Genomic DNA, 24,064 nt, shown 5'->3' on the forward strand with positions numbered 1-24,064 from the left:
ACAGAATTCCTGTATGTCATAGCCCATCTGGACTGCTGTAACAAAAATGCCACAGCCTGGGTGGCTTATAAACAGCGGACACTTTTTGCTCACACTTCTGGGGGCTGGAAGTTCTAGATGGAGGTGTGGCAGATTTGCTGTCCTCCGAAGTCCCCTTCCTGGCTCATATCCGGCGCCTTCTCACTGGGTCGTCATGTGGAAGAGGGGGCGAGGGAGCTCTCTGAGGCCTCTTTAATGGGGGCACGATTCCCATTCATGAGGCTTCACCCTCACGACCTCCTCACCTCCCAAGGCCTCGCCTCCTAATCCCATCATCTTGAGGGTTGGGATTCTGACTTGTGCATTTTGGGAGGACACAAACATTGGGTTCTTCCCAGTGTGTGACCCGGCAATTCCACTCCTAGGGATATACCAAGGATAAGTGAAAATCTACGTCCACACAGAAACTTACATTGAGTGTTCCCAACAGCATTATTCATAAAAGCCAAAATGTTGGCCCAACCCAGTGCCCATCCACAGACGAATGACTAAGCGAAATGTGGCATGTCCCTGCAGTGGGATATTATTCAGTCGTGAGAAGGAATGAAGCTCTGACACGTGCTACATAGCAGGTGAACCTTCTGCAACATGAAAAATTCAGACACATCAACCCACATCGCGTGTATGTGTATGCCTCCTGGGCGTGTCCCCTGGATGCCTCCTCTGTCCACCTGATGCCCACAGCACCAGCCTCCAGCCCCCCAACAGCATCCTCGGCTCACCATTGACTTTTTCTTCTCTTGCTCTCCACATCCAAGCCGTCCGCCACTCTTATTAATTGATTGGTTGATTGACACAGTGTCTCCCTCTGTTGTCCTGGCTGGGGTGCAGTGGTGCAATCACAGCTCACCACAACCTTGACCTCCCAGTCTCAAGCGATCCTCCCGCCTTGCCCTACCAAGATTCTGCGATTACAGGTGCGCACCATTATGCAAGGCCCACTCCTTCAACTCAAACCACAAAAAGCAGCAGCCCCCTCCGGCAGTTGCCTGCCTTCTTCCTCATGAGTATCCCATCCTTCCTGCTCACAAACCTCCCGACAGCCATTTCCAGAACAGCAGAGTGATGCTGTGAAAATGATTCCATTTCTCGCACAAAATCTGCTAGTAACTCCCTACTTTGCTCAGAATAAAGGCCACCATCCTCACCATGACCCATGTGGTTTCATGCCCTGCCCTCCTGCGGCATCTCGGCTCCTTGTGTCTCTCAAGTCGCCACACCAGCCTCCCCCCAGGACCTCTGCATGCTCCCTCGTCAGCCCCAGACACACCTTCCTCCCTGGAGGCCGCCTGCCCACCTTGTGGCAAGGGGCAACCCCTGCCCTGATCCAGCCTGGCCCACGCCCTGAGTTTGCCTTCTCCCCACGGCCCGGGTCTGGTCCGAGGCAGCTACGTCACTCTGTCCTCTCCCCAGGGGGGAAGGGATTTGGTTTTGTTCTCTGCTGCACCCAGTGCTGGCTGGCAGAGAGGGGTGTCCCAGGAAGGACCGGGACACAAAGGAAGGGAGGGACAGGACTCAAGCACCTGTGCCCACATGCTTGGTGGGCAAGGGGCGGGGGTATCCTGCAGGGAAGGTGGGACTCAGCCCGTGGTGTCCCCAGCAGCGTCTTGCCCCTGGAACTCCCTCCCTACATCTGTTCATCTGAGTGGCCTTCGTCCTCAATGCAGCCAGTGTTAAGGTGGACACGCACACGTGACCTCATGGGGCTGTGTGATGTCACAGCAGGCGGGGTGGTGTGTGCCCAGCTTGGTCCCACAGTCCACAGTCAGCGGCAGACAGGGGTGGCCAGTTTGTTGTTTTACCTAAAAGGTGTTTTCCACGTGGAGTAGGACTGAGAGGCACGGGTGGCTGAGGGGACCCGCCTGGGACGTGAGGCGCAGGTGAGTCGATGAACGCCCCCTCCTGGTGTGAGCCGCCCACTCCCCAAACGACGTCCCCAGGGCCCCGCCCGTGCTGACCTCTCCTGTTTTCCAGGCGTGCTTGGCCCCTTCATCTGTCAGCTGCAGCAATGGAATACGTGCTGGAAGTGAAGAAGTCTCCGTGGCACCTCCTGAAGCAATTCACAGGTATGGAGGCAAGGCGCCAGGGGGGCGGGTGGGGCGGGGGAGCAGTTGCGGGGGCGCAAGGAGGAGATGTTTGAGCCCCTGGCGCGGACAGGGGGTCCTCGTCCCAGACCTGGCTAGGAGGGCAAGACAGCAAAATGTGTGTTCAGGAAATAACCTGGGAAAACGCTGTGAAGTCTTCATTTTTGAAAATTTTATTACAAAATACACCCGAACCTGAGGTTTTCTAGATGAAGAAATACATTTAACTATTTCCAGGGGTTTAACAGGTCAAAGGCATTTTGTCCATGAGGTGCTGAAGATCCACTTCAACTACTTCATAACTTTTATTGCAGGAGTGACTTTTTTTATTAAGGAAAAATATTTATCAGCAATGAAGAAGTTCCCCCTTCCCTTTCCCCACCCAGGCAACTGACCCGGAGGCAGACACTCACCACTGGGACTGGAAGGAACCACCGGTGTGGGATGTGACTTCTCCCACAGGTGCTGCTAATGTGCATAGATGGGGGATGACAGTGACTTATGGTCAGGAAAAGGAAGATTCTGGAAGTTTGCACCTCCCCCGGGAGGCAGGAGATGCCACCTTCCATGGCTCAGGTTTACCTGCTACTTGAATGTTTTTTTCTCAATGGATCTTGTGTTCATGCAATGCTTTTATAAAACAACAACAACAAAAACAAAAAAAAACAAGAAAATCGGATGGGCGTGGTGGCCTGTAATCCCAGCACTTTGAGAAGCCAAGGCGGGTGGATCACCTGAGGTCAGGAGTTCCAGACCAGCCTGGCCAACATGGCGAAACCCCATCTCTACTAAAAATATAAAAATTAGCCGAGCGTGGTGGCGGGTTGCCTGTAATCCCAGCTACTTGGAAGGCTGAGACAGGAGAATCACTTGAACCCGGGAGGCAGAGGTTGCAGTGAGCTGAGATTGTGCCACTCCACTCCAGCCTGGGCGACAAAGCGAGACTCTGCCTCAAAAACAAACAAACAAACCAAGAAAATGGGAGAAAAAGAAAACAAATTAGATTGTTTTGGGTTGTTACCTTTGTTGGGAAGGTAGGCTAGGGAGCGCCTCTCAGGCTGGCCAAGATGCTGGCAGCCACTGAGCACCTGCCCACAGCAGCACCTGGTCCTGCAGCTCTCGCAGCGGGACAGGGCGGCCCAGGTGCCAGGAATGTGTGGCATCTGCCAGACTGCGAGGCCTTCCAAGGCCACCAGGCTTTGTCACACCAGGCGGGCAGCTACCTCTTTGGACAGGAAGAGGGGTGTCCACAAGAGGGGTCTTTGCAGTTCCCTATCCAGATGCACCCAGGGCGGAGTGGGAGGCCTGCGCCTGGGGCCCTGAGGGAACGGGCCGCTCTTGTGGCCAGCTGGGGTGGCCCCTCATATTCTGGCAAGATGGCCTGTAGCCAGGGCAAGCACGGGGGAGAAAGCGCTCCCTCTTCCAGGCCCTTGGGGGCCACCCTCCTGGTTTCTGCTTCAGGGCTGCAAGCAGTGTAGCTGTTGTGTGTACAAGCTGCTGCTGCTGGGCCTGGCCACCCCGTCTGTGAGGGGCTGTCAGGGGCTGCTGGAGGCTGGTGCCACTTCTCAGGGTGCATGGGACTGGTGGGGGTCATCTCAGGTGTGCCAGGTCACCCAAGGCACTGCCCAAGCTGACCCTGGGCTGCAGTCGTCTCACCTTGCCATGGCCATGCCCAGGACCCAGCTCCTGGTGTCTGCAGGCGACACTCCTGTGTGCTCCCCACACAGCCTGTCCTCGTGAACTGAAGAACACATGCAGGGGGGTCAGCATTGTCTTTATCATTCTTTGCAGACTGTGGCGTGGCTGTTTTGCGACTGTTTCTATTCCTTTAGGGGTGTAGGGAAGCTGTGAAATGACAAGGCCAGGGTCTTCCTGGCTTGGAGCTGGCTCAGGTGTCAGCACCACTGGTGGCCCCAGCGGGCAGGTGGGGAGCTGGAACCTTTAGCCACAGTGGCTGGCCCTGGCCCTGCAGCTCAGGCCCTCTCTGCCGCTCACCCCTGGGTCTGAACCCAAGAAGCAGCCTAGAGGAATTCCTCCTGTCCTTCTCTGCGCAACTTTGCAGATGTGGAAGAGACTCTGTGGCCGGGTGCAGTGCAGACTCTGGCCTCCAAGCCCAACCGCTCTGCAGCCTCTTCCCATGTGGGTGCAGAGCCCTGCACACCTCCCCTTCCACGCAGCCCTGCTGGGCTTCCCCATGTCCACACTCACTCATCCGGGACAGGAGGCAGCTGGGCCTCCAGACAGCCCCCTAGCGGGTGATGGCCTGAGGCTGGCTCCCAGGGCACCATGTTCACATGGCCCTGGATGGCGGGTGACCTGGGGGTGAAGGAGCGGAAATGAGGATGGGAGGATGACAGGTGGCCCCTGGGGAAGAGGCGTGTGTGGGGCCGCTCAGCCCTGGCTGGAGGCTCTGCCTTACTGCGGGGATACAGCCTCAGCTGCTGCCTGTCAGCTGCTGCCTAAAGATTAATGTCAACTCCCTCCCTAAATAAAATAGTTTCTGCAAAAGTGCTTTTAAACTGTGACACACTTTCCACACCGGTGTGAGTTCTTCTCTGAGTGGCTTGTATGAAAGAGTGGGGACTCGAAGCCACTGCTTCTTCTCCACAGGCTCGGGGGTCTGTGGACATATTTGGACTCTCTGTGTCCGAATCCCAGGGATCTGTGGTCCTGCACGCCCCAGATCCCCATCCGTGGTTCACACGTGCTCCAGGCAGGAAGGCCACACACATGAGCCTCTGCACACACAGGGATCCGTGACCCTGCACGCCCCAGATCCCCATCCGTGGTTCACACGCGCTCCAGGCAGGAAGGCCACACACACGAGCCTCTGCACACACCATGCCAGCTCCCTGAACCTGCTGTGATCCCTGCCCAGCTTCCTCCTCCTCCTCCTTCTCACCTCTCCTTCCGTGTTCTCATGCTCAAACTCCGGGAGAACTGGTGTCTTCTGTCCTAAGATAACTTGACATGCAACTTCAAGCTCAGTGTCAAGAAAATGGGTCTCCAGTTTCAGAGATTTTTACGTTGTTTATGACATCTGCTGTGAAGACACATTCAGCCGGATTCCAGGTGGTGTCACAGCTCACGGACAGAAAGGGGTGTGCATTCTGGGCCCTCTGAAGGTCCTGGGGGTGCTGGTGGCAATCGTGACCGCAGGCACGTCTCTGGAGTTCCCACACCACATTTCCTGTCACCACTGTACTCAATCTTGTCTTCTCTTCCCGCCTGGACCATCTTTGGAAACCTGTCTGTGGTCGGGTCTTGCTGTCTGTGGCCACGCTGCCAGGAACCCTCAGCTGGGACATTCTAGTGGGCCGCCGGGCAGTGTGGCTTGGAGGTGTCCCCTGGAGGCCAGCCCGATGCCTGCCTTTCTAGCCTCAGAAGTGCTGGAAGCCTCCACGGTGCTGTGAGGTCATGGCTGCTCAGTCTGCCGGCTGCTTCTCCAGGAGGCGGCCATGGTCTGTCCCCTGCTAATTGACTGCTTCGTCGGGAAACGAGGTGGCAGAGGGACTTGGATGGGGAGTCACACTGAGGACCCGGCGCTGCCCTCAGAGAGTCTCTGGGCTTGACTCCTCCCCTAGGAAGAATTCCTGCAAGTGTGCGTTTCACAGAGAGAGGGGAAGGGAGGTGGATGGAGCACAGGAAGGAGAAACGCCAGGGAATCGTCAGCCACACTTAAAATGGTGACGCCTCCCCACCTGGATCATCAGCCAGGTTTAAAACGACGATGCCTCGCTGCCTGGGTCGGAAAGCCCTGGCCTCAGATCTGCACCTCTCTGGGCACCATGCCCCTCCTGAACCTTTCCTCTCCTGCTGCAGAAGCAGCAAAATGCAGAGTGAAGAGACTTTCCGTGGCCTTGGAGAAAAATAACAGAACATTTACCACCGTGCTGGCGTGGGCGTGTTAGAAGCCCCAGGAGGTGGCCGGCGGGAAGTGGGATGAGCTAGGGAATGAATGGCAGCCCCACTGTCCCTGGGGAGCGGTGGCTTCCCTGGGCTTGCTATCCACGCAGATGGGGTGATGGGACAGATTCGTGGGATGAGCTTTGAAACCTCACTCCACGGGCCCCCATCTCACCTGGCACCCCTCAGCCAGGGTGGCTTCTCCCAGGAAGCACTCGGCTCATTTTAGATTGATTGATTTAACCCCAGTCTCGTTTCAGTAGATCAGGAAGAACGTGGTTGCCCCGCCATCCTGAGGCAGCGCCTCCCCGTTCCCCTAGCCTGGCCCAGCCGATGGCTCCTCTCCCCCTTCCCAGCCACGCCGTCATGACTCTGGGAGAGCACAGGGAGAGACCCAGGCAGTCAGCCCTGCACTCGAGCCACCCTGGCTGTGGTGCGGGGGGTGTGGAGGGCCTACTGGAGGTACCACTGCTGGTGCCAGTGGCCGGGAGTCCAGTACCTGTGCAGTGGGCGAGCTGCCAGTGATGTTTCTAGAGGGAGCAGGGAGCTGCATCAGCCGTGCCGATCCCCCACCATGTAGGAAGCCCACCTCGGCCCCCTTGGCAGCTGCGACCTGGTGCCTGCCCAGAAAGCCTCAGCTTACTCCAACCTCAAAGCCTGTTACGGGTTGTGGAGGAGGGTGGAGGGCCGGGCTAGGAATGGAAATGCGTGAGAGACTTCTCAGGGTCTACTGGATTTTTAAAATGCATGGCGACATTGTGGAGGTGCGTGCAGGAAAATAACGGTGGGTGTGCAGGGAAAATGGGACACCGGAGGAGGCGCGGGAGGACTGACGGGATTCGACGGCTGGGCGGTCAGGTGTGATGGGGACTGAACTTTTAAAATGAGAAAGAATGTATGAACGTTTGTGTAGTGATATTGAAGAGAACAAATCACTTTATGAATAAAAATAATACTTCATTCAGTGAAATATTTCCTGCCCAGTCTGTTTGCTGAAATTAAACATCCGCTGTCACCCGGAGCAAGTCTTCAGAAACCTTTGTTCTCTTGGCTCTGTGAGCAGACGCCTCTGTGCTGCTGGGGCTTCTCCTCCCGTGTCTGGGGATGGCGGGGAGGGCGCCTGGCACCGTGAAGACAGCAGGACCCTGAAGCCAGAGGTCTCTGTGGATCCCGGCTCTGCTGCGTCCAAGCTGGTGGGATCTTGGGTTTCGTCTGGATCTTCCCAGATGGGGTGGAAGAGCCTTAGGGCATCATGAGCTGGGTGCTGGCTGGTGTCTGATTGGGTGGAGGAGCCTGCAGTATCCTGAGCCGGGTGCTGGTGGGTGTCTGGTGGGGTGGAGGAGACTGTGGGCAACGCTAGCCTGTCTGGTGGGGTGGAGGAGACTGCGGGCAGTGTGAGCCTGTCTGGTGGGGTGGAGACTGCGGGCAACGCGAGCCTGGCGCTGGCGGGTGTCTGGTGGGGTGGAAGAGACTGCGGGCAGTGCGAGCCTGTCTGGTGGGGTGGAGGAGACTGCAGGCAACGCGAGCCTGTCTGGTGGGGTGGAGGAGACTGCAGGCAACGCGAGCCTGTCTGGTGGGGTGGAGGAGACTGCGGGCAGCGCGAGCCTGTCTGGTGGGGTGGAGGAGACTGCGGGCAGCGCGAGCCTGTCTGGTGGGGTGGAGACTGCGGGCAACGCGAGCGTGGCGGTGGCGGGTGTCTGGTGGGGTGGAAGAGACTGCAGGCAGTGCGAGCCTGTCTGGTAGGGTGGAGACTGCAGACAACGCGAGCCTGGCGCTAGTGGGTGTCTGGTGGGGTGGAGGAGACCGTGGGCAGTGCGAGCCTGTCTGGTGGGGTGGAGGAGACTGCGGGCAGCGCGAGCCTGTCTGGTGGGGTGGAGGAGACTGCGGGCAGCGCGAGCCTGTCTAGTGGGGTGGCGGAGTCTGCGGGCAGTGAGAGCCTGGCATTGGCGGGTGTCTGGTGGGGTGGAGGAGACTGCGGGCAGTGTGAGCCTGGCGCTGGCGGGTGTTTGCTGTGCAGCTGCTGTCATCACCTGCGTCAGAAAGTGGAGGCAGTGGCGGACTCTGAATTCTCGGGGAGCTGCCTGTGGGTAGTGTTTGTGAAGTTCTGGCGCTGTGTCCACCCCGGAATTGCACTCCAGGAAAAAGGCCGTGGTGCCTGGATGCCCTGGGAGCAAAGCCCTCCTAGTCACCCACTGTAGACACATGGGCTGCTGCATAGAACGTGGGGACCATCTGGCCAGCCACAGCCCGAGACCAGCCACCCACCCCTGGCCCCTCTGAGCCTGGCTGTGCAGTACCTGCCTGCTGCTGTGGGGCCTCTCCCGGCCTCCTGCGACCTCTCCCTACATGGTAGGTCAGCTCAAATCACACACAGCCACCCCATGCAACTGAGGGAGGAGAGGGTGGCAGCAGCCGGTGACTTCAGCCTGCCCTGTGCACTCTGCCTTGGCAGGTGGGGCATCGCCTCGGCAGGGCTCCCGTGTCCATGATGCTTCTGACAGCGGATGAGGGCTGCAGCCGCAGCATTTGCACACCTGGAATGGGGGTGTCTTGAGAAGGGGAACCTGAAAGACTAAATCAACCCTAAGGAACACAAATGGGGCTCCTCAAGGGTCAAGAAGGCCGGGCAGCTCCCCTCCCGGCCCCTGTCCCAGTGGAACAACTTACAGAGGGGCCAGGGAAGACCCCCAGTGGCTTGGGTGCAGCCTTGGCCTGGGGCATGGAGCCTGGCTTTGTGGGACTGCAGTCCACCCAGCAAAGGTCTCTGCGGGCACCCTGGGCCCTCACCTGCAGGAACCCCCTTCATCATCCAGCCCAGTCTCTCGGTGGCCCATGGCCGATCAAGGCAGCCACATCCCTCGGGGCTGAACGTGTGTGAGGCTGCTGAACTCCTCTGGAAAGGGTCGTCTGCCAGGAGCTCTCCCCGCCCTGCTTCCTTTACCTCCCACGGCGCGCCGCACACTCATTGTCTTCCCTTCTTCTCCCTTTGGGTCAAAACTGGCGTTAAACTTTCTGTCCTTTTGATTCAAGTTTTAAAATTCTGAAATAATCTTCAGCCCATGCTGCTAATTCTGACTCCTGTATGCTTAAGTGTGAAATAATTACACGTTCCCTCCCGAACTCCCAAGCAGCCATTGTGTGAGCCCCGCACTTCTGTGGGCTCTGTCGTGCGCCGTGCCTGGCGCTGCTGCGCGGAAATGTATTATCTCCTAATCGTTAGAGGCCCCTGCATTATTCTGTGTAATTAACTTGACATTATTTTGCTCAGAAATTTAATTCATTCTGGATCTTAGTTTCAAATAAAGATTTGCATGATGCATAATTGAGAAAATAACAAAACCACAACACAAACCCACAGCTGCTCCCCACACCGGTTCCCAGGTTCTTTAGCGGAGAGCGGAGTGGCTTTGTTTTCGGGGGTGACACTTGTGTATGTCTGTGCTTTTGCAGTGTGTGACGTTCCTCTGTATGACATTTGTGACTACAACGTCTCCAGGGACCGATGCCAGGAGCTCGGGTGCTGCTTCTACGAAGGCGTCTGCTACAAGAAAGAGGTTCCCAGTGAGTAGACGCCCCGGCCACCCCGCGGCGGAAGCCGAGGTAGCTGGTGACCATGCCGACCACTGCCCTGCCTGTCTCCGTTCCTCAGGGTCTCTGTTTGCTGGAAACACCTTTGTATTGTTCTCTGGCCAACTCTTCTGCTCCGTCTTAGTGGGGACAGTAGACTCTGAGTGGGGTTTGAGCTGGAGGGCCTGTGAATGTGACGTAAGCCACCATAGGGGTTCCATTCCCAGATGGGCTGAGCAGGGCATGGACGGGGACAAATGGAGGCCCCCTTCATGGAGGAATTTGGCCATTCTGGGTGGTTGCAGAGGCTGGATTTGGGGAAATAGTGCTGCAGAAACATGGGGCGCTGGCAGGGCCCGGGCCAGTGGCCGGGTGTGGGGTGAGCCCATCAGGGTGGAGCGGACCTTGTCCACCAGGGGCTCTGTGAGCTTGGCCCTGACTGGGGACTCCGTGGGCTGCTTCAACGTCAGACTAGAAGCCAGACCAGACGTGAGGATCTGCTGGTAGCCCCTCAAGCCCCTCAAGCAGCACGGGGGTGAAGTGAGGACAACAGGCACCCAGTGGGTGGGTAAGGGAGCTGGAGGCGTTGCCACTCCCCATCCCCGTGAAGGCTTCCGGAAGGAGGCGCGCCCTTCAGAGGACCATGGCTAGTTGTAAAATGTGTTCGAAGGGAGGTGGGAGAAGGTTAAGAAGCCAGGATGGCGTGCGCGTGAAGGGCGTTGGGCTCCCACCTCCTCAGCATATTCTCGCCTGTGAGTGCACCGGCCTGCGCCGCTGAGGTCTTCTCATTTCCAAACCCTCATCAAGGTCCACGTGAAGCTTCATGTGTTTCCTTGTCCTGTGGAGGCCCCTTTTGGAAATGAGGGTAAAGTGGCTCTTTGTGCTGCGTGGGGATGGGTGGACAGCAGCACGGAGGGGAGCGGCCTGCATAGCACGCCCTCGGGAGGGAACAGTGCAGCCCTTAATGGTGGAGATGATGGACGTGGCTGATGAGCTCTCACAGCTCTAGGCTTCCTTGAAGATGAGTTCCAAACCCTCCCTGTCCTAGGCCACTCTTTTCTCCACCCCCAGCACCCCAAAGTGAGTAAAGGCCCCTGGCTTTGTGCAGCTCAGGGCCATTTCTTCTTCCTTTTACCTCTTTCTTCTGCATTTCCTGCTAGACTGAGCCTTCAGAGACCAGGCACCAGGTCCTCTTCATTCCCTGTATCTAGTAGGGCTTAGAAAGTCGGGAAACGTTAGTGACTGATGGGAATGAGTGACTGATGGAAATTTCCAAGTAGTGACCTGCTGGTGGAACCTAGCACAAGCTCGGCTGCTCACCGCTTGCAAAGCCCATAACAAATGAAGGGAAAGTGACTTTATTTCCAAAGCTAGCAGTGGGGAAGTGGCTGACTTGTGCTTCCAACTTTAGGCTGGGAAGAGGGGCTTAAAAAGAGGAACTCAGAATGGGAGGCACATGGGAGGGGTGCTTCTACAAGGTCTGAGGGTCTCGTTCCAGTGGCTGTCGCAAGCCACAGCCCACCTGGAGCGGGAGGTGTCGTCATCTTGATGGCTGGTTGCAGACTCACTGCCTTCAGGTGATCTCTGGCATTTTGCAGCTGGGTCTCTATGCTTGGTCTATCTCAAGATGAGCCCCTAGAACTTGTAAGTAAGCCCATAATTAAATACCAGCACACAGTTAGATAAATGTGCATGGGGCTAGGGGGCGCGTGGTGAGAAAGGGAGACCATGGTGTTGCAAAGAAAGTACATTTCGAGGCTATATTTTAAGACTAAGGAGAACAAGTTTTTTGCAGTAAGCTTTCTGCATCGTGAGACTAGGGGAAGAAGAGAAAAAGGAAAAAAAAAGTTTTAAAACTCATTTTCAGGCTAGACTGTTTGATTACATGGGGACTGCCCAGTCCTACAGACGTAAAGCCTTAAGCCAGCTCCTCTGAGATGAAAGGGATATTCTGGGCACAAAATCAGTCAAGAAAGAAAGCGCTGATGGGATTCTGGCTTGCTCCAGAGAGGGTGTTTGTCCTGCTTCGTGGTGAAGATTTGGCACCTCATCAAAAGAAGATGAATTTTTGCTCCTCAGAGACAAATGAGAGGTCACAATGGACACCACTGATAGTTGGGAAGGTTTTCTGATGACGACGGCTCCTGCAGATCCTGGCTTTAGAGACTCGGGACCAGACCCCTCGCTGTCCCAGCCTCCACTTCCAGGAGCCTCTGGGATTCCCAGGATCTCACGCCTTCCTCTGACTACAGATAAAATCAGTTGGAAATTGCTTCAGCTATTATTTTTACCAAGATACTATACCATAAAATTCACCTTTTAAAGTATACAATTCAGTGGCTTTTAGTATATTCACAGTTCTACAGTCATCACCACTAACTCCAGAATACTTGTACCACTCCAGAAAGAACCCTCACGCCCATTAGCAGTCATGTCCTGTCCTTCCCTCTCTCTCTGGCCCCTGGCAGCCACTCATCTGTCTGTGGACTTCCGTATTATGGACATTTCATATAAATGGAACCAAGTGATTTGTGGTTCTTTCACTCACATAGTTCTCAAGGTTCGTTCATGTCGTAGCAGCTATAAGTACTTCCTTTCTCTTTATTGTGGAGTAATTGTCCACTGTATAGGTATGCCGCATTTTGTTGACCCATCTATCAGTTTATAGGCATGCGGGTTGTTTCCACTTTTTGGCTGTTATAAATGATGCTGCTCTGAACATTTGTATATAGGTTTTTGTGCAAACATGTTTTTTATTCTCTTGGGTATATTCCTAGGGGTGGAATTGCTGGATCATATATTAACTCTATGCTTAAATTTTTAGGGAACTTCCCAACTGTTTTGCAAGGTGGCTAGATCATTTTCCAGTCCAATCAGCAGCGTATGTGAGTTCCAATTTCTCCACATTCTTGCCAACACTTGTTGTGGTCCTTTTGTTTACAGCCATTGTAATGGGTGTGAAGTTGTATCTCATTGTGGTTTTGATTCATATTATTCTAATGAATAATGATGTTCACCATTGTTGCGTTTTTTTTTTTGTGGCTATTTGGATATCTTCTCTGGAAGAAAAGTCTATTCAAGTCCTTTGCCCGGTTTTAAATTGGGTTAATTGTCTTTTTATTATGGAGTTGTATGGGTTGTTTATATATTCTAGATATTAAACTCTTATTAGAAATGTGACTTGCAAATACTTTCTATTATTCTCTTACATGTCTTTTCTTTTTCTTGATAGTGTCCTTTGAAGCACAAATATTTTTAATTTTTATGAAGTCCATTTTATCCATTTTTCCTTTTGTTGCTTGTGCTTTGGTGTCACATCTAAGAAACCATTGCCTAATCCAAGGTTGCAAATATTTATACCTGTAATATCTTCTAAGAGTTTTATACTTATAACTCTTACATTTTGGTCTTTTTATCCTTTTTGAGTTAACTTTTGTATCTGGTGCAAGGAAGGTTTCCAACTTCATTATTTTGCATATGGATATTCAGTTGTCCCAGCATCATTTGTTGAAAAGATTCTTTTTCCCTGATTAAATTGACACCCTTGTTGAGAATCAGTTGCCCATAAAAGTGAGAGTTTATTTCTAGATTCTCAATTCTATTCTGTTCATCTATATGTCTATCCTTAGCCAGTGCCACAGTTTTGATTACTGTAGCTTTGCAGTAAATTTTGAAATCAGAATGTGTGAGTGCTTCAACTTTGTTCTTCTTTTTCAAGATTATTTTGGCTGTTATGGGTCCCTTGCATTTCCAGATCAAATTTAGCTTGTCAATTTCTGCAGAAAAGAGGTCCTTTGGCAATTTGATTGGGGTTGTGTTGAATCTGTATATAATTTGGGAAGTATTGCCATCTTAACACAATATTAAGTGTTCTGGTCCATGAACAGGGGTAGTCTTTCTATTTATTTCGGTCTTTAATTTTTTTCAATATTTTATAGTTTTCAGTGTACTGATCTTGAGCTTTTTAAATTAAATTTATTCCAAAGTATTTTACTGTTTTTAATGTTATTATAAATGGAATTGTTTTCTTCATTTTCAGATTGTCTATTGCCAGCATATAGAAATATAATTGATTTTTGTATGCTGATCTTGTATCTGGCAACCTTGTTGAACTTGCTCATTCTATTAGTTTTCTAGTTGATTCCTTAGGATTTTTTGCATACAAGACCATGGCATCTGAAAATACAGTTTTACTTCTTTTTTCCTAATCTGAATGCCTTTTAGTTCATTTTCTTGCCTGGTTTCTTACTAAAACCTCCAGTACAATGATGAATAGAACTAGGAAGAGCAGAAGCTTTGTCTTGTTCCTGATCTTAAGAAGAAACTTGCAGTGTTTCACCATTAAATACGGTGGCACCTGTGGGTTTGACTAGATGCCGTGTATCTATTAATAGTAAATGCAAGATACAACTTGGAAGCACACGAGTTGAGAAAGCTCCCTTCTCTTCCTGCTTTGTTGAGTGTTTTTATCATGAAAGGGTGTTGGATTTTTTTTCAAATTCTTTTTCTGCATCTATTGAGTACCTTAATGGTGGTGTTTATTACTTCATGTGGATTTGACTTACTGTCTACTCTTCTTTCATTTCATCCTAAGGGACTCCCTTTGGTATTTCTTATAAAGAAGCTTTGCCAGAGATGAATATCCTGACTGTTTATCTGGAATGTCTTAATTTACCCTTCAATTTTGAAGCATAGAGTTGCTGTATATAAAATTGCTGGTTGATAGTCTTCCTGACAGCCCTTTGAATGTTTTATCTCATTGCCTTCTGGCCTGCATGGTTTCTGATGAGAAACTGCTGTAAATCTTAAGGCTCCTTTGTATATAATGTGTCACTTCTCTTATGCTGCTTTCAAGATTCTCTCTTTGTCTTTTGCAGTTTGCCAGGTGTCTGGGTGTGGATCTCTCTGAGTTTATCCTACTCAGAGTTCACTGAGCTTCTTGGATGTATAGATTAATGTTAACCAAACTTAGGAAGTTTTTACCGTTATTTCTTCAAATATTCTTTCTGTTCTTTTATCTTTCTCCTCTCCCTCTGGACTTTCATTATGTATATTTGATAGACTTTATGGTATCCCACAGACCTCTAAGGCTGTATTAATTTTTCTTGGTTATATTTTCTTTCTGTTACTTAAACTGGATAACCTCATTGACCTATCTTCAAGTTTACTGATTGTTTTGCCTGCTCAAATCTGCTGTTGAGCATCTCCAGTGAATTTTCATTTCTATTATTGTACTCTCAACTTCAGAATTTCTTTTTGGTCTTAATAATGTCTATATTTCTATTGATATTTTCTATTTGATGAATGTATTAGTCATTTTTTACACTGCTATAAAGAACTACCTAAGACTGGGTAATTTATAAAGGAAAGAAGTTTAATTGACTCACAGTTCTGCATGGCTGGGGAGGCCTCAGGAAACTTACAATCATGCCAGAAGGCAAAGGGGAAGCAAGACATGTCTTACGTGGCAGCAAGGTTGTGGGAAGGGAACTGCCAAACACTTTTAAACCATCGGATCTTGTGAGAACTCAGTATCATGAGACTATCATGGAGTAAACTGCCCCCATGAGCCAACCACCTCCCACCAGGTCCCTCCCTTGACATGTGAGGATTACAATTCGAGATGAGATTTGAGTGGGTCACAGAGCCAAATCATATCAATAAAATATTATCCTTTTACTTTTATTTAGTTCCTTAGACATGATTTCTTCTAGTTCTTTGAATATGCTTAAAATAGTTGATTTAAAGTCTTTGTCAAGTAAGTCCAATGTCTGTGCTTCCTCAGTGATGATTTCTATTAATGGCATTTTTTATGTATATGGCCATACTTTCTCATTTCTTTGTATGTTTAACATTTTTCTTTCTTGAAAATTGGACATTTTAGGTAAGATAATATAGCACCTCTGAGAATCGGGTTCTTTCACCTCCCCAGGTTTTATTGTTGCTGCTGTTTGTTGTTGTGGTTGTTTGATGACTTTCCCGAACTAACTCAGTAAAGTCTTTATTCTTTGTGGTGTGTGACCACTAAAAACTCTTCTTGGGTAGCTACTAGACAAAAATTCCTTAGATGCCTGGAAACACAAGCCTCTCAGACTTTGCATAGGGGTTCTGTGTGCATGCTGAGGCACACCTTCAACAAAGTCAGAATATTTCTAGCTCTGCCTTAGCTTTCACTTCCTGCTTATGCAGATCCTTAAGTCAGCCAGAAGTGAGGTCCCAGGGCCACCATAGGTCTTTCCTTGCAAAGCCCACAGCACTGGACATGTCCATGGCCCTCTAGATTCCCAGGAATGTGTCAGAGCATTTCAGAGCTCTCTATGCACATCTCATTTCCCAGATTTTCATGTTAAGCTTGTAAGTTAGCCTCTTGTTTTCCCTCAACTGCTAACCAACACTTTAGCCAGTAAAACAATTTTCAGTTGCTTCTGATTATTTATAATAAATGCCTGGGGAAAAAGCTGTTCTCACCGAATGAGCTCAGATCAAATAAAGCTGATATTCCAAGGAAGCACCAGACAGATCAAATAATGACAACTCTCCGACGATGGGGCTTTGAAGGAGGTCCCACCCTGTTCTGCCCCCTGCAGTGGCTGCCAGGCTGCTGGCTTTACCATGATTACAGGCTGTTGATTTTCAAGCTACCATGGAGCTGGAGGGTGGGCAGGAGAGATGGGAACAGGGCTAGATAAAAGGTCCAAGCTTGCTCTTTTACTGAGATTCAGCTGTTTGCCTCAAACAAACAGATTTCTGCAAGCTTTTGGTTAATTTCCAGACTTCTGAAAAACTTTCCTCTGATGATTTTTGCCAGTGTTCTCATTGTTTTTATGGAGGAAGAAATTGGCAGGGGGGTTCTCGCTCTGCTGTTTTTGCTGATATCACCCTGAAAGTTAATTATGGGCTTTACTGAAGCCCTAGTCCGGTTGTACATAATCAGTTAGTGAGAGTTACAAGATGTAGTGCTTTTTCCCAAAGGAGTCCATTATCCTTCACCTGACTCACCTGTCTCATCGTAAAACCCATGCCCTTTAGCCAGAATCTTACTTGAGAGATCTTTTTGGGTTCCAGTGTTGAACGGCCTCTCATATGGCTTCATTCCAGCAGCTCGTCCTCTGAGGCATGTGGCAGTACTCCTGAAGCCAAGCTCATGGCAGTGGGTGCTGACTTGGCCATGGTTTGCTGCATTGGCACTTGTCATCATTTTGTTTTTGTTGTGTGAAATTGGGGTTTGCTGCTCATGTTGCATATGCAGAGAGCAGCAGATGCTCACAGTCGTGCTCAGTTCATTTCCATCATAGAGTTGGACTTCTTACAGAACTCCAGTTTCCAAGGCACTTATACCACTTAGTTTTTCTGAGAAGTGTACCATTTAAGGCTTCTGAAAGTGGCAATCATTAGCATCCAAAAGGTATTTAAGTTTATTCTTTCAATCTTCTCCATATAATGATTAGTGATCCCAATTTCCTCACATCCCAATGAAGCAGAGATCCAACCGTGTAAAGTGCTGTAAATGCATCACTCCAGGAAGATCACAGCTAGGAAGGGAACTCACGTCCAAGCTGCTACTGCCGCTGCTTTTGCCACCTCTCCCATCCCCTGAGCACCTTTTTATCTGTACCGTGCAGGTGCTGGCCTGTTTGTAAGTGTTGGCATGTATGTCGAACATGGCTTAAGTTAGAACAATCGCCGCATGCCTGTCATCCATTTTAAAAGTGAGCCTTAATCCCTATAGCAGCTTCGTGACTGGTGTTATAAGGAACCCAGAAGAGAACACAGGCTCTCAAGAATGTTTTTGACTTGGAGAGGGCTCACTGTTTTGCAAGGGGGTATATCATTTTTGCGTGGAAGCAACCATTAAGTTCTTTCCATCATTCTAACTTTAACAGCTGGGTTGTGTGACTGTGCTTTTCTTGACTCCTGACTTCTTTTGGGCCTGTAGGAAGAGCCTGGGCAGTGGGCCCTGCCTTGGGGCTCTCACTGTGCCCTCACATTACTTTTCATTTCTTTGACATCTTTCTCATTCAAAACGACGAATGAACCTTTGTGCTGTGCAAGTTGTAGTATTCAGTGACAGGGTATTATGAGCTCTTTGTGCACATAATTCCATGTTATGAAAACCTTTCACCAACTTCTTAAATTGGCTGGTTTGAAGTGCACATTGTGTTATGGCATAATCTGTATTATTAAGAATATGAATTGGGGAATTAGCATTAGATCTTTCAGAAAGAATTGGGAATTCAAAGAGAAAGACTTGCCTTCATTCTTCAGTCTTGATTTAGGGTATGTTATTTAACATGTCATTTCTTCTAAGTATCTGACTTCAGTTTCTTCATGGGACTTGCTGAGATGATTTCAAAACTTTTGTTTAACTATATTTTGGGAACATTTACCAAGACGTTTCTTAAAGAAAATAATCCTTTCTTCAATTGCTGCTGTTCTGAAAGATAAACCAGACTTTGTGGTTTATGATAAGCCAAAGATATGGTCTGTAATCAATAGTGTTGCTAGACAGACACTGTACGGAGCACATCATTGAGATTGAGTCTCCATCTTTAGGAGCTTGGCATCAACGACAAAGAACGTGAGCACGTAGGAAGATACGGGAGATATACTGACGGTAGAATACTAAGACGCTAATATGTGTGTCTCTTTAACAGGACTTCACTCACATAATTTTGAATTTATTCCACGAGCTAAGACACAAATTCATACTAAGGAATAAAACATTTCCTGGAGTTCAAGAATTTCAGGGTTACCTTCTTGCCTCATGAATGCTCTTAATTCACCCTTTCACTTTATTTGTGCATTTCAATTCAATCGATTCTGTTTGTTGAACAGCATTTAAGTGCAGATTCTCTGGGCAAGCTCTAGGCTACCTCTCAGATCCATCCTCTATTGCTGTGTGACAAATTACCCCAAAACTTAGTGGCTTAAAGCAACTTAGAGGATTTGCTGGGTGGGTTGGGTTTGGGTGTCTCATGAGATTGTGGTCAAGATGCCAAGTGAGGCTGCAGTCACCTGAAATCTTGGCGTCCTAGATGATTCGCTTTGCTGGGAAGTTGATACCAGATGTTATAGGAAGATGACTCACTTTGCTGGGAAGTTGGTACCAGATGTTATAGGAGGCCTCTTCTCCTCGCCATGAGGGCTGCAGTCTTTCCCAGAGCAAGTGGCCCAAGAGAGATCAGGGCAGAAGCTGCAATGTCTTTTTTACCTGGCCTCGGGGGTTAGACTCTGGCATCTCCTTTGGCTCCAGGGATCAGCATTGTTCAGTGTGGGAACATCTATCTAGGGTGTAAATACCAGGAGGTGAGAATCGGGAGGCCATCCTGGAAGCTGGTTATGGTAGCCCCGGATATTTGGAGGTGAGTCTGCCCCACTGTTTCCCCTCCTCAGGTAAGCAAGTTTCCACGGGACAGTCCTCACTTAAAGAAATAAGGCAGCTGATTGGAAGAACCTTTGACAAGCAGTTTCCCAGTGTGCTCCTCGGTACATGCACATTCCTGTTATCTGACAGCTTGCAACCCCAAGCCTCACTCCCTTCCTCCAGCCTCTCCGTGAGGAACTCTTATCGAGCGCCCATTGTGTACTTCACCATTCCTTACTGAGGTCACCTCGGTAGGAGGAAAATCTTGGATGTGGGTTACCCTCACGAGCTGGCTTCAATCCCTTCTGAGTTTTCTGACTTCAGTCCCCATGGAAAGAATCCTGGGCACCTCATCCATTGCTGGTGGCCCTGTGATGAGTCCAGGGAGTGCGGATCCCTTCGGAAGCTGGCTCGTGTGCCCAGGAGGCCACTTTCTCTGCACCTGCGGCCTCGCTTCTGGGGTGGGTTGAATTGTGTACACCCAATGCATATGTTGAGGTTCAGATCCCTGGTACCTGTGAATGTGACCTAATTTAGAAAAAGCGTCTTTGCAGGTGTAATTAGGTAAGATGAGATCACAGTGGAGTGGAGTGAGCCCTCCATCCAAAATGGCTGGTGTCCTTGTAAAAAGAGAAGAGACACAGAGACAGAGGAAAGACAGCCACGTGACAATAGGGGCAGAGACTGCTGTGATGCTAGGAAGAAGCCAGGGAGGACCCTTCCCGGGAGCCTTTGAAAAGAACACGGCCCTGCTGACAGTTTGTTCTTGAACTTCTGGCCTCCAGAACCATGAGATGATCAATTTCTATTGTTTTAAGTCCCCCAGTGCATGGTACTTTCTTACGGCATCCCTGGCAAACTGACACACCATCCAGGGAAATTACATCTGATGGTGTTGTTACTGCTTCACGACTTGGAAGTGGTTTAGCAGGAGGGGAGGTACGGGAATTGAAGCAAATCGTGTCACCTGCACTTGATATTTGCAAGTCAGCCAGTTTCTTTGAGAGAGTAAGAAAGCAATTAGAGAAGAGACTAATATTGATAATAATAACAACAATAAGAATTACTGTGTATATGTGATTAGCCAACCACTTAAGAACTTTACTTGCATTCATTAAAAAATTCCTTACATCAACCTGATGGAAGGAACATAGAAGAACAAACAGTAGATGAGGATATTATTTGACCAAGGACTCTGAGAGGAGTGATGCTTGTGTACAAATGTTAGGACTTGAGGGGTCCAAGTCCTGAACCAATGAGCCGACGGATATCCAGATATCAGCCCTCGGTGCTGGGCGGTGCTGCGCCCCTCAGGCCTCTTGCACAGACAGGGCCCTGCCTGCTGAGCAGTGGGCAGTCTCTCAGAAAGAGGCTTAGAAGGGGGCTGAGCAGTTCCTGCTCCCAGTTACCCCCGTCTTGGAGAGGCTGGGAATGCACTCACGCAGGGAAACCCAGGGTGGCGGGGCTGCCCCTCATGGCCACCTGGGGAGGCTCGACTTTTGCTGAGGCTGGGTTGGAGAAGGCATGGGAAACTTGGGGATTGCAGGAGCCCCTTTTAATACAAGGAAGCCCAGTCAAGGATTTGTCTATGATCCAATAAGTGTTTTCCTTGTATTCAGTTTAGGGGAGGAATTGACCTGGGCATTGAGGAGCCATTTCCAGGGAGCTGGGGAGCACAGCAGGAACAGAGGGGCCAGCGCCATCTCTCCACGCACCCCCGGGGGTCAGGAGCCAGCGCCATCTCTCCACGCACCCCCGGGGGTCAGGAGCCGGCACCATCTCTCCTCCATGCACCCCCAGGGGTCAGGAGCCAGCATCATCTCTCCACGCACCCCTGGGGGTCATGAGCCAGCACCATCTCTCCGCACAACCCCGGGGGTCAGGAGCCAGTGCCGTCTCTCCATGCACTCCCGGGGGTCAGGGTGGTCACAAGGTGTCCTCTGGGTGGCACTGACTACCACCTGGAGCTGCCTTTCACAGGGAGCCCTCGTCTCCCTGTGGGGGCCTTTGGAGATGTCCACAGAGCTGAGTCTCCAGGAGACACTGGGGAGGTTGGGTGAGGAGTGCTGACCATGGGCAGCCGCGCCGGGAGGGCCCGCACCCGACTCTGGGAGGGTTGCCTTTTCTTCATCTTCTTCCTTTTCTATTTACCTGGATCGAAATGACTTTGAATCCCACCATTTTTCAGTTTACATCCACGTGTTCTCCGCCTTGATTGTGATCATCGCTGGGGCCTTCGTCATCACCATCATCTACAGGTCGGTCCCTTTGTTCTTTACTGGGAGGGTGGGGAGGAGGGGACTCGCCTCTCCTGGCCGCAGCCTCCTGCCTGCCTGGGCTCCTTCGGGCTTGGTGCTGCTGGGGTGACTGAGAACAGCTCTCCGTGAGCCTGGGAAAGGGAACTGGCCAGGCTCACGGAGGGCCCCACTGATTTTCTCCAGAGTGCTTGTTGATGAAAATCATAACCCACATTTAGTGAGCTCCTAAGACTCTTAAGTGCTCTGCTCAGCCTTTTCAGCCCTCGCAGCCACTGACGATGTAAGTGAACTTACTGTCCCCGGACTGGGATGATTGACGCAGCATCGAGGGGGTCCCAAGGCTGATGGATGGGGCAGCGAGGCTCTAACTCAGGCTCCCAGTTGTCTCAGAGTCCCTGAACCCAAGGCTGCCTGCACCTCTTGGCCTGTGGCCTGTGTCCTCATTGCAGGGTGTCAGGGTTTGGAGGTGTCTCAGAGATGAGTCTACTCCCTCTCATTTTAATGGTGAGGAAATGCAGACCTGGGGGGCTAAGGCAGCAGGTGGCTATTCCCAGGGCAGGGCTGGAATCCAGCATCTCACTCCCCGGCCACCACCTTCACCATGAGCCCACTCTGTTTGCATACAAGCCCCTGAGATTATTCGAGTCTCTTTGCCAGGAATGAGTAAAGCCATTTTCCTACCATGAGTGGTGCTATATGCTGTCTTATGTGTGTTAATCATGAAGATGAGCCGGCAGTAGCCTGCAGTGCAACACACACCTTCCCCCTGCCTGGAGCTGTCTTTGGGAGTCTAGCTGCCTCATACAGCCATCTGTTTGGAGCCTGCACAAGAAACTAAAATGAGGCTGGATGTGGTGGCTCATACTTGTAATCTCCCAGCACTTTGGGAGGCTGAGGTGGGAGGATCACTTGAGCCCAGGAGTTGGAGGCTGCAGTGAGCCGTGTTTGTGCCATTGCACTCCAGCCTGGATGACACAGCAAAATTGTCTCAAACAAAAAAAAAAAAAAAAAAAGAGAGAGAAAGAAACGAAAATGAGAACTATTACATCAAAGCATTTACCTTAGAAAATAAGTATGCATGATCAGGAACCTATGTTTTCAGAGGGATGTCCTGGTGGGTGGGAGGGAGGAACTGGAGAGTTTTCCATCTGTAACTTCCCTGACTGTGATAAAACCCTCTTCCCATCAGAGTCATTCAGGAGAGCAGGAAGGAAAAGGCCATCCCTATGGATGTCACGCTGCCACAGAAGTCCAGCGAAAAGGCGGAGTTGGCCTCATCCAGCAGCAAGTTAGGGCTGAAGCCTGCGAGTCCTGGGCCTCCAAGTGCTGGGCCCTCAATGAAGAGTGACGAGGATAAGGATGATGGTGAGAAGCTTCTGGAATGATCCTCAGCCTAAGGTCAAGGGCGTGGCTCTGTTCCCTCGGGAGACCTTCCCTGGGAAGGGGCTCAACATCTACACAGGCCCTTCAACCTCAGTGATCAGTGTTGCAGTTTGTTCAAAATTCTAATGTACCCAACATTGGAGGTTCAGGTTTGCAGGGTGGATGTGGCCATCAGTGTGAGTTTCCTTCTGTGAGTCTTGTCCTCCCCCTTCCCATCCCCTTTTGCCTCCCTGTCATTTCACCCTCTGGCGGGGCCCTCAGTGTTAGTGTGGGAAGCTCCTGGGGAGGGGGCAAGAGTCCTGCAGAACCTGCACATTTGATCAGGTGACTTCCTGTGGGGAGGCTGCAGGGCTGCCATGGGTACTCTCTGTGGCGCCCTGGCCACGTGGTGGTCTTGGTTGTGCAGGGAGGCTGCCAGGCTGCTGTGGGTATTCTCTGTGGTGCCCTGGCCGCCTGGTGGTCGTGGATGTGCGGGGAGGCTGCAGGGCTGCTGTGGGTACTCTTTGTGGTGCCCTGGCCGCGTGGTGGTCATGGTTGGAGAGGTGGACAATCACTCTGTGCCTGCTTTGGTTTCCAGGAAGGAAAGTTGCTCATATGTTGGTTTACCTGCTTTGGGGGCCCTTGGAGGTTGCCGGTTGCTTTTCCTAGATCAGCACCTTGCCAGGTTAGAGAAAGAAACATCTCAAATGGTAATCCTTATCTTCAGAGATGTTTGTACAGGATACAAACGGCCTGGCCTTACCCATTGTTACCAAATAGACTTGGCTTTACAGGGACCATCAGGAAAATCAGGAGGCAGGGTAAGAGGGCAACCCACACTTGATTTCAGATCTGGAATGCCTGGCCCCTAACTGAGGCTGCGTCTGTGCAAATGAGGCTTTCCTGCAGGACAGATGTTTGCCTGGTTAAGGGAGCCTCCTGTGTAGTGAGATGATGTGGGAGGAAGAGTGTTTTACTGTCCCCTAGAATGCAATGAGAAACATAGGAGGATACGGCCATCCCCAAAACTGGCTTTTGAATCAATCATTGCCAGTCAGACACCATGTAGATGGGTTCAAAAACCCTGATGAAATCTTTTCGGGACTGCTGAATATTCCATTTGAAAAAACAATTCTTCTTTTCTAAAAATCTAGTAACAGTGACAATAACAGAAGCCGAAGAAACTGAGGACTGACTGAGATGCATGAAGAAGTGGAGATTGTCAGAATTATCCAAATGAAATGGTACAGCAGGTGCACTGTTAACAGTGTGATGGAATGACCACCCAAAGAGAAAAAAATAAAGGTATTTTGAAAATTGCTTCTCGTCCGATGTTGCTTATTCATTGCTATATTTTTATCTTAGGAGAGAGAAAGCCTGTGGGGTAGGAGAGTGGGAACCTGAACTTTCAGTTTTTAATGGCACTGCTTGTCACTAATATTAACACTATGGGGGTTCACAGCATGGGCTCAAGGTGGTGTCAT

General features: G+C 50.5%; 1 protein-coding gene across 1 annotated transcript; it reads left to right on the top strand.

The window, feature by feature from the left end:
* On the top strand, positions 1 to 23,900 carry TEX29 (testis expressed 29). Its single transcript, XM_004054748.5, has 6 exons — positions 1 to 1,919; positions 2,014 to 2,105; positions 9,480 to 9,590; positions 21,149 to 21,218; positions 22,408 to 22,583; positions 23,735 to 23,900. Exons 2-6 carry the CDS (start codon positions 2,048 to 2,050, stop codon positions 23,773 to 23,775), a joined length of 456 nt encoding a protein of 151 aa, XP_004054796.1. The 5' UTR covers positions 1 to 1,919; positions 2,014 to 2,047; the 3' UTR covers positions 23,776 to 23,900.
* Positions 23,901 to 24,064: the final 164 nt, after the last annotated feature.

This window comes from Gorilla gorilla, chromosome 14 (assembly GCF_029281585.2).
Source record: "Gorilla gorilla gorilla isolate KB3781 chromosome 14, NHGRI_mGorGor1-v2.1_pri, whole genome shotgun sequence".
Taxonomy (NCBI): domain Eukaryota; kingdom Metazoa; phylum Chordata; class Mammalia; order Primates; family Hominidae; genus Gorilla; species Gorilla gorilla.